The sequence below is a fragment of the Delphinus delphis genome, chromosome 3, assembly GCF_949987515.2.
Source record: "Delphinus delphis chromosome 3, mDelDel1.2, whole genome shotgun sequence".
Classification (NCBI taxonomy): domain Eukaryota; kingdom Metazoa; phylum Chordata; class Mammalia; order Artiodactyla; family Delphinidae; genus Delphinus; species Delphinus delphis.
This window is the reverse complement of record NC_082685.1, coordinates 8177597-8196026: the sequence shown is the minus strand read 5'-3', so window position 1 is coordinate 8196026 and position 18430 is coordinate 8177597. Positions and strand designations below refer to the sequence as shown.

Here is an 18430-nt window from a genome sequence, read left to right as displayed (position 1 = left end):
TCCAGGTCGGGACATACAGTTTTGAGGACATTAGTCTGCTGTGGCCCCCTTTGCCTGGCAACGCAAAAAAGCTATTTTTTTTCTAATTCACCCCCACCAAAATAAAAATAAAACAAGACAGAATGTACCTGGAACTTGTTTTAATCACGTATAGTAAGGTGATAGATGTGGAGACAGCGGTTGTATGGCCATTAGCATAACTGACACCATCTTGGGCCCTGTTCCTCCTGTCCTTCCACTGACCCTATGCAAGACTGTACTGTACAGTAAATGACTTCTCTGTCGTCAAGGGCTTTGTAGTTAATACTGTTTCATAATCATTAGGTTCAGGTGGCCTCTATGCTCTGTTAGGCCCCAAACAATGATGAAAACTTTCACTGCTGATGTATTCCCGGCACCCATGAGACTAGTTACCCATTTAAAAATCTTGACTTAGGAACGCACATCCTGTTTCCAAGCACCTTCCCCCATCCCCTAGGTTAACTATAAATTGTCCAAATGGCCCCTCGGGGGTGTGGAGTGAGGCTGTGAATGCTTCCGGATCGCTGTCCAATTGATCCCACCCTGTAAGCAAGTTACCCTCTAATAAACTGATCCATTGATTACATGGAGCTGCCTGCCTTGTTTTTCGGTCTCAAGATGATTTCTTATTTCGGTGGTCTCTTCATTCTCTCCATCCTCCAACTGTCCTTTAAAGAAGGGCTTATTACTACAATTCCCAAGAGCAGGGGCATGCCATGCCAAGCACGGCCACACGGGGGCGCACCAGGACTGGTCAGCAGGAGTGAGGGAAAAGCATGGGCCAGAGCCTCTGTTATAGTTTTTGCTGGAAGGAATGGGAGAGGCAGGGGAGGCCAGCAGAGCAAGCTAAGAATTGGATGGTTTAAATAATTTCAGTGGGGGACTTCCCTGGTGGTCCAGTGGTTAAGAATCCGCCTTCCAATGCAGGGTGGTCCAGTGGTTAAGAATCCGCCTTCCAATGCAGGGGACGTGGGTTTGATCCCTGGTCGGGGAACTAAGATCCCACATGCCGTGGGATCACAACTGAGCCAGCAGGCTGAAACTAGGGAGAGAAGACCATGTGCCACAACAAAAGATCCCGCATGCTGCAAGAAAGATCCTGCGTGCTGCAACTAAGACCCAATGCAGCCAACAATTAAACCAATATATATATAAATAAATAAATGTTTTTAAAGGCATTTAAATAAATAAATAAATAATTTCAGTGGGTTCTAGGCTCTAGGGGTGGTCCCTAGTTGCATGCTACATGGTCCTGGGATGATTTAGGGCAGAGGGAATATTGGTGTAGGGTCCCAGGGTTAGATAAAGGAGGTGATCGGATTGGCTGGTTTGCATATGAGAAGCGGGCTCCCAAGCATGTGGTTTGCTATCTCTAGGAACTAGCTAACCCTGGGAGGGGCGGTCTTTCCCCAGGTTTGCAAGACCTAAGATGTCAAAGCATCATAAAATGTAGAAAATAAAAAACATGATTAATACACCCTCCCATGGGAATTCCCTGGCTGTCCAGTGGTTAGGATCCGAGCTCTCACTGCCAAGGGTCCGGGGTTCAATCCCTGGTCGGGGAACTAAAATCCCACAAGCCACGCAGCGTGACCAAAAAATAACCCCCCAAAACAAAACAAACAAAAAATACACCATCCCATGAAGGTAAGGTATCATTTATCAAGTGCTTGCTTATTGCATGTCAGGTACTGTGCTCAGTCCTTCATGTACAGACTCCTATCAGCAGCCCAGTGAGAAAGGCACAGAGGAGGAAACTGAGGCACAGAGAAGTTAAGCTGCCCAAAGCCACACAGCTAATGACGTAGCAAAACTTGAGTAATCTTATTCCATGATCTTAACCATTATGTGAATTTGCTTTGTTGACATGGAACATTATGTGAAAGGATGGCCCAGTAACTGTGCCCCATTAGACAAAAAAATTTTTTTCGTTTATTGAGGCATAATTAATGTATAACAAACCACATGTTTAAGTAATTTGATGACTTTTGACATGTGTGCACTCATAAAACCACCACTACAATCAAAATAACAAACATTTCCATCACCCCCAAAAGTTTCCTTGTGGCCCTTCATAACCCTCCCTCCGTTCTTGTCCCCAGGACCACTGATCTGTCACTATAGATTATTTTGCTTTTCCTAGAATATTATATAAATGGAATCATATAGTGTGTTATTTTCTCTGTGTGTATGGGAGGGGTCTTGTTTCTTTCACCCAGCGTAATAATTTTGAGATTTATCCAGACAGTTGCAGGGATCAAAAATTTGTTCCCAGGAATTCCCGGGCAGTCTAGTGGTTAGGACTCCATGCTTCCACTGTAGGGCGCCCCTGTTTGATCCCTGGTGGTCGGGGGAACTAAGATCCCGCATGCCCTGCAGCGTGACCAAAAAAATAAAAACCAAAAAACTTAAGAAAAAAATTTGTTCCTGAGCAGTATTCCATCATACGGCTAGAGACAATTTGTTATCCATTCACTGATGGATGGTTATTTGCGTTTAAACATATAATTCTTGAGAAGAAATTAACACAACGTTGTAAATCAACTATACTTCAGTTAAAAAAGTAAAGTATAAAATAAGCCTTGGGACTTCCCTGGTGGTCCAGTGGTTAAGACTCCGCAGTCCCAATGCAGGGGGCCCGTGTTCGATCCCTGGTCAGGGAACTAAAGATCTCACATGCTACAACTAAAGATCCCGCATGCTGCAACTAAGACCCAGTGCAGCCAAATAAATAAATAATTTTTTTAAAAGAGCCTTAAAAAACATATAATTTCTGGTTAACAAGAAATTTTCCTGATGTTGATAATAATACCTGCTTGTAAATAATTTTAACATTACAGAAATTGAATCTATTTCTAATCTCCGGCCCGCAGGGAATCATTGTAAGTTTGGCTTATCGTCTTCTAAAATTTTCTTTGTCTTGTTGACTGAAAAAAAAATGCACCATGTGAGAGTTGTGAGTTAAGTTTTATTAGGGACAAAATGAGGACTATAGCCCAGGAGACAGCCTCTCAGATAGCTCTGAGGAACTGCTCCCAAGAGGTGGGGGAGGAGGTCAGTATACATATGACTTTAATGAAGGGGGATACGTGCAACAAAGCACACATTTGGTAGAAGGTCGCTGCTAGTCGCAAGGGGCAGATGTCTCCGTTAATAATTTTAGTGCTTTTCTAAATATGAGAAGATGGAAGAAACTAGACTGATAAAATCTTCTGAAAAATCTAACTATCGGAAGACCTGTTCTGCCAGTTTTTCCCAGAGCACAGAGTGCCTCATTCCTGATCTCCACCCTGAACTCCTTGCAGGGTGAGTTGAAGGTCAGCCACTGCAGTGGCTAGTGACTTCATTCCTGTAGAACCAGAAGGCAAGTGACAATTTTTAGTTGGCAGTCTATTATTGTGACTTTGGACAAAAAAAAAACGTGGGCATCTCTTCATTTCCCTCCTGAGTTTGAGACCAGTCACAGGAATCAGCAATGAAAACATCAGCTTCATGGCCCATAAAAGCAGGACTGAAACACGTGGCTCCACTATGCAGCCTGGTGGGTTTTCTGATATTTCACCCCTAAATTTGCCAGACCTACTCGGGCATGGCAGAGCTGGTCAACCACAAGGCTCCTGTAGATGCTTACTGCATGGCCCCAGCCTGATCAAAATACCCTCTGTCTGGGGCCCAGAAGACTCCAAAAGGCAGAGAGAAAGGGTGTGAACCGTTCAGACTCAGCTCCTTCTTCCAAACCCACTATTCAGATAAAGTGTGTGCACGTGTATGTGCAGAGAGGGATCAGAACTGTTGCTTCAGCTGAAATTCCCCCCACTCGGACCCAGGGAGCCAGAGGAATGGAGTTTCTGCCCTAACTCAGACTAAAGTGATGCATACCTGTTTAAAAATTTTTTTTTGATTTTTTAAAAATAAATTTATTTATTTACATATTTTTGGCTGTGTTGGGTCTTTGTTGCTTGCACGCTGGCTTTCTCTAGTTGCGGCGAGCGGGGGCTAGTCTTTGTTGCGGTGCGCGGGCTTCTCATTGCGGTGGCTTCTGTCGTTGCGGAGCATGGGCTCTAGGTGCGCGGGCTTCAGTAGTTGTGGCACATGGGCTCAGTAGTTGTGGCTTGAGGGCTTAGTTGCTCCACGGCATGGGGAATCTTCCCGGACCAGGGATCGAACCCATGACCCCTGCATTAGCAGGCGGATTCTTAACCACTGCGCCACCAGGGAAGTCCCCATACCTGTTTTGCGTCTATCTCAGCCTATCGACAAGGATGCTATCAGCTAGGGATGCCTGGAGCACTCACCTGGGCCCAGACTAAATGCAGCGAGCCTCCACAGACATTTCCCCAACCTGAGCCACTGCTATGTGGCTGGACTGGCCCTTATGGTTTCTTATTATGATTGTGATGAAATAAATTTATTTTAAGGCTGGACAAGAAAAAATTAAACATAGATTCTCTCTCTGCCCATTTGGGCCACTACCTCCTCTCCTTCGTGTACAACGTGCTTCTGCATTATACATTAACCAGACCTCCTCAGAAGACACAAGAATACCTGCCTGATTGCAAAGAGCAATTTTCTCCTGGCACCAGCAAGGTAACTCCTTGGGAGATAACATTCCTTTCTTAATCTTGTAAAAGGTCACAATAACTAACTATTTGCCTTGTACGTGCAGATCTGTACTGTGTGAACTCTCAGCATGTCACTTTGATGTATAACCTTTTTCTCAAAAAAATGTACATAACTGTGCTTTGACCTGTAGCTGGTGGAAAAGTCCTCAGAGCTTTCTGAAAGACTGTCTCCCAGGTTATAATCCTCAGGTTGGCTAGAATAAAATTCTCTATTTCTTTATTAGATTGGCTACTAATTTTTTTTTCACTGAGAATTTCAAGAAGCACCTCAGCAACAATCGACAGGGAACTTGAAAAAACAAGGTTTATTAGTCACAGGTCCTAAAGGGTACGAGGGCATGCCTAAGGTCTCAAATAGAAGGAGATAGGAAGCACAGACCTGGGTTCTGTCTTTCTTGGGGTGGAGGGTGGGGTGACAAGTATTTTAAGGTTTCATTCTGTATTGGTGAATTTAAAACATAAGAGCAGGAACTAGGGGGCAGGAAGAGAAAAATGCGATCGCTTAAACAATCAGTTATCTAGGTTGCCCAGGGATCGCTAAAAGAGGACCTTCATGGATGGGGCAGCCTTGTTTCTATCTGGTTGTTTAGCTAGTAACTGTGTTATGCAACTGGTAATAGATTTATCTGAAACGGATATCTTTGAAATAGATGCCTCAGCAATCAAAAGCTAATGTCAGCCATGTACACTGCACCTCCTTAAATGCAAAGATATCCCTGAGCTTCTTGGGGAGAAACTCCCCCAACAAAAGAAGAGCCTTTTTCTGCCTAACTCGTTAAGATGCTTGCAGATCTCGTCGGAGTGTTCTCCCTCTTGCAATAACCATTTTGAATAAAGTCTCCTCTTACCAATGTCCAGAATTATTTTTATTTGACAATACAGAACAAACAAACAAAAATCCTCATTTTTAAAAGTATCTATATATTTCTTTTATTATTTGGTTGCGCTAGGTCTTAGTTGTGGCAGGCGGGCTCCTTAGTTGTGGCATGTGAACTCTTAGTTGCAGCATGCATGTGGGACCTAATTCTCTGACCAGGGATTGAACCTGGGCCCCCTGCATTGGGATTGCAGAGTCTTAACCACTGCACCACCAGGGAAGTCCCTCAGAGTCATTCTTGACTCCTTGCCCCCAAACTACACAACAAATCCATCAGCAGACAGTCATTGGCTCTGCCTTATTTCTAGCATCAGAGCACTGTCCCACTCCTTCCATCCTCCCCTGCCACCTTTGTCCAGACATCTTCATCTGTCATCAGGATTATTTCCTTAACTTTCTAATTGTCCTCCCCAATTCTATATTTGCTTCCATGGAGTCACACACAAGACAGAGATCTTTTAAAAATATACATCAGATAATGTAGCTCAAAACCCTTCAGGGGCTCCCCACCGCACTCAGAGTAAAACCCAAAATTCTTACAGTTGCCCAGATGGCCTCATATGATCTGACTCTGTTACTTCTCTGATTTTTATCTCCTGCTGGTCTCCAACCTTCACAATTCACTTCAACCATTTTAGGTATTGAGCTTCTGTTGTTGGTCAAAGAGGCGAAACTTTTCCTGCCTCAGGACGTTTGCACTTGCTGTTCATTCTTCCTCCAGAAATTCTCACAGTCCCCAAATTCCTTCAGCCTGATTGCTGGGGGTAATGTGGAAATACTGTGTCTAGATAACTCTGGGCCTTAGTTTTCCCATTTGCCAAACCGTCGCTCTTCCCCGCTACAAGCCCAAGCACTAAACACTGTTAGAACCCAAAGGTATAGTGGTAAGGAAAAATGCTTTTTTTAAAAAAATCTTTTTTCTCTTTTTTTGTTTTTTTTTCTCTTTTTGTTTATTCTTTTCTTTTCTTTTAATTTTAAAATTTTTATTATTTTTATTATTCTTATTTATTTTTTTACTCAGATGGCATTCTCTCCCTCTCACTCTCCCGAAGGAAGAGAAGAGCGATCATCAATGGCTAATGGCAGCTGCAGAAGCAACACCAATAACCAGCTTCATGCTCAGGACAGAACACCACACCTCCTCCTCGTGGTTTCAGGTGCTCTACACATTCAGAGAAACTTCTCTAGAAACGACCTATAGAAATGATCCCTGAAAGTACAGTCTTGAAAAATGCTTTCTTAAAATGAGAACTTTCCAATACGGAAAGGGAAGTTTTATGGTTGATTTCAAAAGTAGCCAGTTGAGATAGAATCTAATACCCTTGATTCCCAGCAGATGGCAGCACATCACCAAATTTGCCATGTAAATTATTCACTATAACTTCTTGGGACTTCCCTGGTGGCACACTGGTTAAGAATCCGCCTGCCAGTGCAGGGGACACAGATTCCAGTCCTGGTCCGGAAAGATCCCACATGCCGCGGAGCAACTAAGCCCACGCACCACAACTACTGAGCCTGTGCTCTAGAGCCTGTGAGCCACAACTACTGAGCCTGTGTGCCACAACTATTGAAGCCCGTGTGCCTGGAGCCCATGCTCCGCAACGAGAAGCCACTGCAATGAGAAGCCTGCACACTGCAAAGAAGAGTAGCCCCTGCTCTCCGCAACTAGAGAAAGCCTGTGAGCAGCAATGAAGACCCAACGCAGCCAAAAATAAATAAATTTATTTGAAAAATATTATAACTTCGTAACACAGGAATTAAGAGAAGCTGCTGACATTTGTATTCCTCTTCACCCTTCATAAGGGGAAAAATGAAAGGAATTCGTATTTGTTGAATATCCACTTTATCAGCAGGATACTCTGACTTACACCTATGATTTAAACCAGAGCACATCCCTCATCTCTCAGAACTCCCCAAAAATAGTCAAATGGGAAATGAAACGAAAATTTAGATGTATGTATGTACAGTGTCTAGGAGTTAACCTAATAGAAAGATACAACCCACTGAAGAAGAAAAATTTAAACTTTAACACCCTAAAGAAGAAACAGGGTAAACAGAGGATGATCCCTTTGTGGACAGATACCTTCCTAAACCTGGTGTTCTGTTGTATAAGGGTCTCGGAATGGTAGAGAAAAGGAGCAAGAAAAGCCTGTATTGGATATCCTGAGGACTGGCCAACTAGAAGCGAGGCCCCGCCCAAGCCCCGCCCTCGCACCTGAAACCCTCCCCCAGCTCAGACCCTGAGCCTGGAGCCCGGCTTAGCCCCGCCCACCAGATCCTGTACTTACGCCCAGCCTCGCCTTCTAGGATTGGTCTTCAGCCCCGGTCACGCCCCCAGGCCTTATCTCTGCCCAGGCCACGCCCTCCAAGAATCTTTCTCCTCTCTAGCTCCGTCCACTTACCTTGGTAAGTGGCGCCAGGCTGGAGCGATTTCAGGAACATGGCCGCCCCTCTGGCTTCTTTAGGCTCCTCCCTAGGGCCCCGCCCCTTTCCGGCTCACAAAACCGGAAGCGAAGTGGGAATCAGCGCCTGCAGCCTCAGCGGGCGTAAAGGTCACTCAGCAGAGGTATGGACTGCCGGGTTGGGGGGTGGGTCAGGGTCACCGGGTAGGTTCAGTCCTGCCCCAGTAGTGCTTTTTTCCCGACCCACTGGGTGGAGGAAGAGCTGAAGTGGAATTACGTTCAGGTGACGCTGGGCCTTTATTTTCTCATCTTTCAAACTGTTGTCCACCCTCCCGTCCACAAGCACAAGGCAGATGTTATAACCCAAAGGTATGGTGGGATGAGAAAATGCTTCTTTAAATGAGAACTTTCAAAACGACATGGGCATGGATGATGGCAAACTACCTGCACACACCCTAATCTTGTCAGCAACCCCACCCTTGAACTATTGCTGTAAAACTCCTCATCAAAAAAACCCCCCAAAACCAAAAAAACAACAAAAAAAACTCCTCATCAAATCCTCCTGGGTCGGGACACATAGTTTTTCAAGGCAGGAACCCGCTGTGTCCCCCTTTGCCTGGCAAAGCAGTAAAGCTATCCTTTTCTACTTCACCAAAACTCTGTCTCTGAGGTTCGATTCGGCACCAGTGTACAAAGAAGCAGAGCTTTCGGCATTGATTGCCTCACCACCAGCCAATCAGAAGAATGTCCACGAGCTGATCACGCCCTCCTCTTTGAACCATTACTATAAAGCTCCTCACTACCTGATCTCAGATGGCCTCCGCCTGCAGCGGCTTGAAGCAGGATTTTTGGTTCCCTGGCCAGAGATTGAAGTCAGGCTGTGGCAGTGAGAGCACTGAATCCTAGCCACTAGACCAATGGCCAGTGATAAGGCCCTGGCCCATCAGCTTTGTAGAAATAAATTTCCACAAAGAGACAAAGAGTAGTGAAAGAAATAAAGTGTTTATTAGGAGGAAAAAGAGTACGTGTGGATAGATACACGGGCGGACTCGGAGAGTCGTGCCCTCATGGTAGTTTGAATCACGTATACGGGGCATTTCTTCTGAGTTTCCTTTGGCCAATCATCTTGCTTTGCCTGGTTCTGAGTCCGTATTTGGTTTGTCTTAGGGCCCTCCCATGTGTGCGAGGGCATCTCTTAGCTGAGATGGATTCCAGTGAAGAGGCCTATGGATAGGTTGACATCACTCCCTTTTTGACCTCCAAGGAGACTTTCTGCTCATGTACAGTCGGGAAGGTCTCCTTGACCTTGAGAATGAGAAATATGGGAGAAGTTAACTGTATGCTGCCCACAAGCATGGTCTTTATCTTTTATTTGCACAGGGTTCAGCCTCTCCTATACTTCTGCTATTTTCTTCATCTTGGAGTATCTGCCATGCGAAAAATAAAAAACAGAATAAATACTCAAGGAAGAAAAACACATAGGTAACAGAAAAATGTCACTACTTTGAATACACAAAGAAATCAATGATAAGAGTTTGGTACGGTGACCAATATAAATTTTTAAAAAAATAAGGGGAAATAAAGGTTAAATAAAGGATTGATTGAATGGAGGAGATGATGCTGAAAGCTCAGCTTCTCTGTACAAAGGTACCGAATCAAACCTCAGAGATAGGGGTTTTGGGTGAAGTATCAATAGAAAAGTATAGTTTTATTGCTTTGCCAGGCAAAGGGGGACACAATGGGCTCCTGCCTTGAAAAACTATGTGTCCCCTCCCAGGAGGATTTGATAAGGAGTTTTATAACAATACTTCCCAAGGGTGGGGTTGCTGACAAGATTAGGGTGTGTGCAGGGGCTCAGGTAGTCTCCCAATCTTGATGAGCTTCTCTGGTCCCTTTAATCTTGCCTCAGGTGGTTTCTTGGCTGCTCCTCCCTTGATTGGCAACTGTTTGAATCTGCTTTTGGGAAGGTCATAGAGTCTGGAGTCTTGCCTACAAGAAATGGGGGACAAAAAAGAGACCTCCATGCCCCAGGCCCTCCCGCTCAGTTTCATAGATAGCCTATCTCATGGATTGGCAGCCTTATCAATATGGGAGACTCATTCTAAAGGCTCCAGGATGTTGAGGACAGGCAGGTAGATAAACTTTTGAGGAGCGACCTGGTGGGTGAGTGTCCACCCCAACCTCTCCTTTCTGATCCCTAAGCCAGCACTGGGCCTCCTCCTGCACCAGCACCACTTCTGGGTATGGGACCGCCCTCTCCTCACAGCCCCGCCCACAGGCCTAGTTCTAGCCTAAGTTTGGCTTGTTGAGCCTGTTTCTGCTTCCAGAACCCAGGCTGAGCCAACTTCAAGACCTCCAGCACCAACTACAATTCCCTGCCAGCAATGGTTGAACTTGATTGGCAGCCAGAGTCCCGGGGCCCCGCCCCCTACGGCCGAGGCAGGAAGCGGAAGTAGCGTCGCTGGTCGGTCAGTCTTCTGCCCCGTGTCCGAGTTCCTGGTGCAGCAAGTCGTTGTAGTCGTCGTGTGATTCAGCGTGTCCTTTGTGAGGCTTGCGTCAAGGGAGCGCTCTGGGATGCGAGGAGGGCGATAAAGGACAGGTTTGGACTAGGCCACCACGGCGCTGCCTTAGAAAGACCTGGTCCCTCCGCTTGCGTCCTCCGGGACCTGAGCCACTGCGTTTAGCCGGTGGGACTTGCGGTAAGGGCGCTTCTGTGGCGTGTTGTCATTCACTGTGTTTCCCTATTCTAAAGCCTCCACTCTGTTTTTTGTGACTTTCCTCCACGAGGAAAAGAATTTCCGCTGTTCTGGTCAACAGTTGCTCCAGCTCCCACCTCCTCCGGGTGTCAGGAACCTGGCGATCCTAACGTGTTGTTCTGAGTATTAGGGAAGAGTTGGTTTAAAAGGCCGGTTCTTTTTGTATGAAAAAGAACGTTTCATCTGAGAATTTGGGTTTGTCTTCCCGTGTTCTTTATTTTTGAATATTACATAGAGGTAGATAAAATACTTTCTCAGGTGTCAAGGGTGGGCATATTTCTGTATATAAATGTAAACGTATGTAGATCACAGATCTTTCTTCTAATAAAAAGCAAGAGTACTTAGTCTTCTCGTCATCTGAGCTTCCTGGGGCTGTACATGCCCACAGAGTGAAAACGAGCCTCCAGGAGATGTGGCGTAGGCTTTATGATACTAGTTCCAGAATGAGGAACCATAGACAGGGTGTTCGTACTAAGCGTGTTTTTTCCGCATATATATATATATTTGTAAAATCTTAAACCTCAAGAAAATGTGAACATCCAGTACAAGGAATGTTCTTTGTAGTAGATTCACTTATTTTTAGCATTTTACATGTGCCAACTTAAAAAAAATGCACAACGTGAGAGTTGTGAGTTAAGTTTTATTTGGGGCCCGAGAGACAGCATCTCAGATAGCTCTGAGTAACTGCTCCAAAGAGGTAGGGGGGGAAGGTTAGTATATATGTGATTTTGGTATAGGGGGAGTACATGCAATCAAGCACATATTTTTTTGCAGAAGGTTTCTGCTAATCTTGTGAAGGTTACTGCTAGTCACGAGGAGCAGAGTCACTATGAAAGATTTTAGTGCTTTTCTAGATATGAGGAGGTATAAGAACTGGGCTCATAAAATCGGTTCCTGAAAATATCTAACTATCTGAAGACCTGTTCTGCCAGTTTTTCCCAGAGCATAGAGTGCCTCATTTCAGGGGGTGTTGAAAGTCAGCAGCTGCAGCAGTTCATGATTTAATCCTTGTAGAGGTAGGTGGCAAGTGCCAATTTGTAGTTGACAGGGTCCCCTCATGGTCATAAATTCGACCATGCTTTGGGAGGCATTTCATGACCATTTTGTCCCACGGTGCTAGGAAGGCTCATTCCTAAGTTTGGCAAAGATTTTGCTGATAGGCCACTCAATGTGCTATTACTGGACTAGGTCTTATTAACAATAGCCAAAGGTCTCTGGATCACCTGTCTTACTAGTCTGTCCCAAGGAAAAAAAAATCCCTCTTATTGCATCTTCCCATATCTAGAGTTACACTATTACAATCATTGATCCCATACAGAATTATATACTTGATCAACTGCTTCAAGTTGCCTAGTCATCATTATTTTTGTTGGAGGCTCAGTCACACATTTGGAAATACAAGAAACAATAATCCTGTTAAACAGGCAAAATACAAATAACATAGCTAGCAGTATTATTAAAGTCATAAGTAAGAATTAAGCCAAGAACTTCCATTAGGTGTGGCCCAGTATATTCCCAGGTCATCTGACTTAGTCTGTTCTGTACCAATCCTTATCTTTCAGGGAAATTATGTGTTGGCACTGTCCATAAGGCTCCCAGCCCAACCTCCTGGTGTTACTAGGCTGGTTATCCTTAGTATCATTTAATTGTTCCCAAGATAAAGGAAGGTCTTAAAACTTAAATGACCATAGCCTGGTGTTAACCACATAAATCCATACCATAATAGTGAGAGGTTTTATTCCTTGGCTGAAATTTTGCTTGTTGCTCTAACTGAACTTGAGTAACTTTAGAGGAAAATTCATTTTTATGGCCAGTGTCAGAGCAGGTATTATTAATTGGCTAGGTGAGAGGATCCCACCTAGTATACCGATAGTGGCTTGAACAGGACTATAATTTCTTTCTTTTAGAATACATTTCCTAAGGGCCAACCAATTAGAGCCTTGGAGTGGAGAAATCCACCAAGGTAATCCAGAAGTACTAGACAAAGATAATTGGTCACAAACCCAACAATTGGGTTGATTTTTAAAACTAGCATAGGATCATGCCCATGATAGGAAAACATTTGATTCATATGCAATGGTTCAAGAAGTCAAGAAAACATTATAAATGATCATACGAGTCAGGCCCAGTATCTTGGGCTAGCTGTCTACTTCTGATGTTGTCTTCTTCTCGTCCTGGTAGGAGTGTAGTTTGGACTAAGTGTGTTTTTTACTCACTTTTTTTTTTTTTTGGTAACATCTTAAACCTCAAAATGTTAACATCCGGTACAATGAATGTTTGTTGTAGTAGGTTCACTTATTTTTAGCACTGTGCAGATTTGTTCTCTCGTAGATTTACGAATACATTGTATAGTGAGGTGTTTGAGTGTAAGTTGAAAATAAAATGCATACATGGTACTTGACTTTTAAGAACTTGGTAAGGCTTCTCCTAAAGATATGGGCATTATCCTAGTAAAATCATTATATCATTATTTCACAAAAGGAAAGTAAAAATAACAATGTCTTCTAATATCTACTCTAAAAGGTTAACTTCTCTACGTTGTTCCAAAATATGTTTTGGGTAGTTTTGGGATCTACAACCCAATCAGGGTTTATATATGACAATTGTTTATGCCTTTTAGTCTCTTTTAACCTAGATCACTTGCTGTTGTTTGTCTATTATATTCATTATATTGACTCTTTGACGAGTCACATGCCTTCTTTTAGAAAGTCACACATTTTTATATTCCTGCTTCTATTTTCACAGTATGTTTAAGTTTTCCTTCATGTCTTGTATTTCCTGTCAGTTAGTAAATGGGTTCAGAGGAGAGGTTGGCAAGCTTTTGGTATGAACAGGTCCAGATAGTAAGTTCTTGATGCTTTGTGGGCTGTAAGGTACGGAATTACTCAGTTCTGCCTTTGTAGTGGGAGAACAGCCAAAGACCTAAGGAAACAAATGGGCATAGCTGTGATCCCAAGAAACTATTTACAAAAACATGCCTGTGACCAAAGTGTGCCACCTCCTGGTGTAGAAGCTTCAAAAGGTCATTTCAAAATATTTTGAAGGTGATGTTGTGTACATCAAATTGCATTTCATTGGGAAGATGTAAACTTATGACATCTCTTGGTTAGTGTGCTAAGTTTGATTACTTGCTTAAGATAGTAATCACCAGAGCTCTCTATTTTAAAGATAGACTTTTCCATAAGAATAAAAGCTCATATGTGGGGTGATATTTTGATACTCAGAATCTTTTTCCCCCTAGCAGTTGTTTTAGTATCTGTTAATAACCTGCAGTAAATAAGTTTCTAGGGTGTTTTTCTAGGTCAAAGGCAAGTATACATTTACTTTTGTTGGCTATTACAAATTCCCTTCCATAGATCTTGTGCCATTTTGTAGTTTCTGATCAACTTTAAAAAAAATATCTAAAATTTATTATGGAGAAACATAAGGAACAAATTTTAGTTTTTTTAAAAAATTTATCCATTTTATTATGGTTCATTATCAGAAATAATGGATACCTCTAAGTTTCTTGGTGGAGAATCCATCACACCTAAAACATGAAAATTATGTAGTACTCAGTATCTAATAACAGGGAAGAGGAACAGTGGAATCAACAAATATTTAATAATAGTGATGACAGTTGCTTGGCTCTGGTTAAGATTTCCTTTTAAGTGTAACAAATTTTAGTTTTAACTTCAAGACACTTGTTTTCAAAAAGAATATCCTATCCACTTTCAGTTTTTAAAAAAAATTTATTGAAGTATAGTTGATCTACAATGTTAATTTCTCCTGTACAGCAAAGTGACTCAGTTGTATATGTATGTGTGTGTGTGTGTGTGTGTGTATATATATATATATACACACACACACACACACACACACACACACTTTTTCATATACTTTTCCATTATGGTTTATCACAGGATATTGAATATAATTCCCTGTGCATAGGACCTTGTTGTTCATCCACCCTACTAGTTTGCATCTGGTAATCCCAAACTCTCAATCCTTCCCTCCCCCACCCCTCTTCCCCCCTTGGCAACCACAAGTCTGTTCTCTCTGTTTTTATTTTGTAGATATGTTCCTTTGTGTTGTATTTTAGATTCCACAGATAAGTGATATCATATAGTATGTGTCTTTCTCTTTCTGACTTACTTTGCTGCAAATGACATTATTTTTATGGCTGAGTAATATTCCATTGTATGTATATACCATATCTTCTTTACCCATTCATCTGTCAATGGACATTTAGGTTGTTTCCATGTCTTGGCTATTGTAAATAGTGCTGCTACAAACATAGCGGTGCATGTATCTTTTTTTTTTTGCGGTACGCGGACCTCTCACTGCTGCGGCCCCTCCCGCTACGGAGCACAGGCTCCGGACGCGCAGGCCCAGCAGCCATGGCTCACGGGCCCAGCCGCTCCGCGGCATGTGGGATCTTCCCGGACCAGGGTACAAACCCGTATCCTCTGCATCGGCAGGTGGACTCTCAACCACTGCGCCACCAGGGAAGCCCCATGACACTTTCTTGATGATACTTTCTTGAGGCTAATCAAACAATTGTAATAATAATCCAAATCACGCTTAAAACAAAGCCTGGACTGGAATTAACCTCTGAACCTTCATTTATACATATTAATATATGGAGTAACGTGTCATGTTTGGTTCCTTTTTGTGTATGCATATTGCTATTTGGCCTATCTGTTGACCTCTTTAATTATTGGCAGTGACACTAATTATCAGCAGATTAGTCTTAACTCCCTTGAATTCAGTGTAATGGATTATAAACTAGCCCTGGATGACATTCTGATTTTCTGGAATAAGACCTACATTTCCAGCAGAATTTGTTGCAGTTGCCTGAGTCTGAGACCTCATGGGTCATGTTAGAGGTTTATATGCAGGTTGGCCTCATTCTGCTGCTTCGACTCCTAGTGATAGTGTCATCAACAAGTGCTCACTGAGATCCATGAAGCAGATTTCATCCCAGCTTTTGTTCTTCAGTGGCTGACCAGATGTCACTTGCATGTGAAAATTCTCCGTAAGCCAAGTTGACGTGTCAACCAGGAGAAGCTTTTTGAAGACCCTCCTCCGTGCATCGCTCTTGCCCCTGCTCATCATGTTGTACATGTGAATACTAGGCTCTGACCCCTTTTTTTCTCAGAATTGAGAAACGCAGTGAGGAGCTTGGAAAGACGACATCATCTCTCCCATTGAGACTACAAGCAGGCTTGGTTCCTGCTTCAAAGAAACTGAAATAAATTCTACAACCCCAGCATTGCTTTCCTGTAAGACAACCCAGTGTATGTGTAGACTCCACGTGGGCCCTGTGTGTCACCCCTGAGAGACTCAGGGACAAAGGGAACCAATACAAACAGGCTAACTTTCCTTGGAGGAAGGGAATAATCAAGTCACTGGTCCAACAGTTTTGGTGATGGAGACGTGGCTTCCTGGAAGAGGCAGAACAGTAGTGGCCAGGCTGGGTGGAAAGACAGAAAAGCATCTGGAATCCAGTAATGAAAGCTCTTCCCCAGACATTTGCCCATGTTTGGGGCAAGAAGAGGGAACAAGGATCCCTGCTGTCCTACTCCTTAATGAGGCTCAACAGTAAGTGTATCAGTAGTTATATCAGTTTCCTTTTCCTTAATTTCTTAATCTTATTGTAGCATTACTTTTTATTTATTTATTTATTTGTTTATTTTTTGCGGTACGCGGACCTCTCACTGCTGTGGCCTCTCCCGTTGCAGAGCACAGGTTCCGGACGCGCAGGCTCAGTGGCCATGGCTCACTGGCCCAACCACTCTGCGGCATGTGGGATCTTCCCAGACCGGGGCACGAACCCGCGTCCCCTGCATCGGCAGGTGGACTCTCAACCACTGCGCCACCGGGGAAACCCTGTAGCATTATTTTTTAAATGTCTCTTTTGATATAGATATTATATGGAGTCTTAAGATGCCCAGGTATTTGAAATGCAGTCTTAAAATCCTCTTTTCCCCCTTGGTGTATTTATAATATAATGTAATTACTAATAAATTCGGGTTTGTGTCCAGCATCTTATTTTTTCCGTATTTATCACATTTTTCATCTTTCTCTGCATTGTTAGTATATTTTCATGTAAATGATTTTACTGTCGATGATTGAAATTTATATGCTCCACTAATTTTATATTAGTTTTTACCCTGAAACCTTTTAAATTAATGTCTTTCATTGAAGTCTTAATACCTTTTCCCTCGTACAAAGTGTACTGGGACTTGTGAATACAGCAATGCCCATCGTCAACTCCTCAGCAGCACACTGACCCAGAGACCCAGAAATAAGTCCACAGTTAGAAGAGCCACTAAACAGACCCAGGTGGGAAAAAGAACCAACTCCCCCTTGAGAAGTGGCAGAGCCCCACCTTTTTGGGAGAGGTTACATCTGACAGGGACTTGGATAGCCCTGTAGGGAAGTGCTCAGTACCATCAGAAACAGTGAAATGAATGCACTTTTGTGAGGTAAACTGGCCTCCTCCATAGGGGTACAGCTGTGGAGACTGCATGATTGCCACGCTGTGGACCTAACAGTAATGACGATGGAAACGGCTGTGACTGGTCCCCAGCTTTCCTGGGTCATGAAGGCTTCATGTTGGCCTTTTCTATCCCAGACGACTTTGGACCTGGCTGTCTCCCTCAGCCCCCAGTGGTGCATCCGTTGGGTTTCCCATTGGCTTTGTCCCCTGGCCTTTCTGGGACCCTGCAGTCAGTGCAGCTCTGGCCCTTTCTTCACTCTTTACCCAGACCTGCCGCTGTCACAGACAGCTGTCTTCCTGCCTCCTTCTCTCCCTCTGACTGCCCTGTCACTTGTCACATAACGGGTGGCCTGTGGGTCCCTGGTGATGGGGACATTATATAAGACGTTATTACCCCTGAGCAGTATGTCTTTCCGCATAACAGCAGAAAGTCATCTCTTTAGTACAGGAGCTTTGAGGCAAGGAGTGGGGAAGATTATTCATTAGAGTGAAGGGTGGAGTAGGGTCAGCTTGTGTTTGTGCTCCATGAGGGGAGGAGAGATCTGCACCCTGAGCTTCTGAACCAGTTCACTTGTGACCCATTGGAACACAGCGCATTTCACCATTACAAATCACTTTCATCAGTGGAATCAATTTCATCATTCTTATCTCAATGTTCATGGAAAAGTTAAGGGACAGGTTGGGGATATCCTTCCGCCTGAATCTATCACGTCTTGTCTCTAGAGCAAAGCCCAGAGTTCTTGGTCACGGAACATGTTTAGACAGGTACACCGTTCAGCCCATGGTGACTCTGGGGGCACCAGGCCCCTGCGCTGGCCTGGAAGGCCATGTGATGCCTCAGCAGCCAGGCAGATTGGAGCCCAAATATCTACAAGGGCAGCTCCAGGAGCTACTGGGCTCCCCTCAGCTGGGAATACAGAACACTATATTGTGTGGGCTTCTTCCTTGAAGCACTTCTTGGTGGCTGATTGGTGTCAAAGCCCACCTTCCCTCCCCAACCACCGGCTCTCAGTGATGTGTGTCCGATGCTCTCCCTGCATGACCCACTGCATTTGGCCTGCCCTCTGGTGCCTGCCTAGGAACAGGGTGTTTCTGTTTCTGAATGGCTGAGGCAGCTGTGCTTGTGAGGCTACTGACCTCCCTGTGCCGGCCACCTCACGAGTGACCCTGCGCGTGGGCATTTAAAAATACTGTTTTGGGGTTTCCCTGGTGGCACAGTGGTTGAGAGTCCGTCTGCCGATGCAGGGGACACGGGTTCGTGCCCTGGT

General features: G+C 44.0%; 1 protein-coding gene, 1 long non-coding RNA gene and 1 other non-coding gene across 7 annotated transcripts in view; 1 reads left to right on the top strand and 2 right to left on the bottom strand.

The window, feature by feature from the left end:
- Positions 1 to 6535: 6535 nt before the first annotated feature.
- LOC132423797 (small nucleolar RNA U3) lies at positions 6536 to 6746 on the bottom strand. The gene has a single exon (XR_009519104.1). It is a non-coding gene; the product is annotated as a small nucleolar RNA U3 (small nucleolar RNA).
- Positions 6747 to 8905: 2159 nt separating this feature from the next.
- The window catches only part of LOC132422736 (zinc finger protein 426-like), a 28355-nt gene continuing 18830 nt past the window's right edge, over positions 8906 to 18430 (bottom strand). For 3 of the 5 annotated variants that reach the window (XM_060007665.1, XM_060007667.1, XM_060007669.1), the window contains one exon: positions 8906 to 9227. In XM_060007665.1, the coding sequence (XP_059863648.1) occupies positions 9147 to 9227 (81 nt within the window). In that variant the 3' untranslated portion in view covers positions 8906 to 9146. Of the gene's footprint in view, positions 9228 to 9357; positions 9912 to 18430 lie in introns of those variants that run through there. The other 2 variants (XM_060007666.1, XM_060007668.1) reach the window with 1 other exon arrangement.
- Positions 10404 to 18368, top strand: LOC132422738 (uncharacterized). Its single transcript, XR_009518879.1, has 3 exons — positions 10404 to 10621; positions 15659 to 16261; positions 16402 to 18368. It is a non-coding gene; the product is annotated as an uncharacterized lncRNA (long non-coding RNA).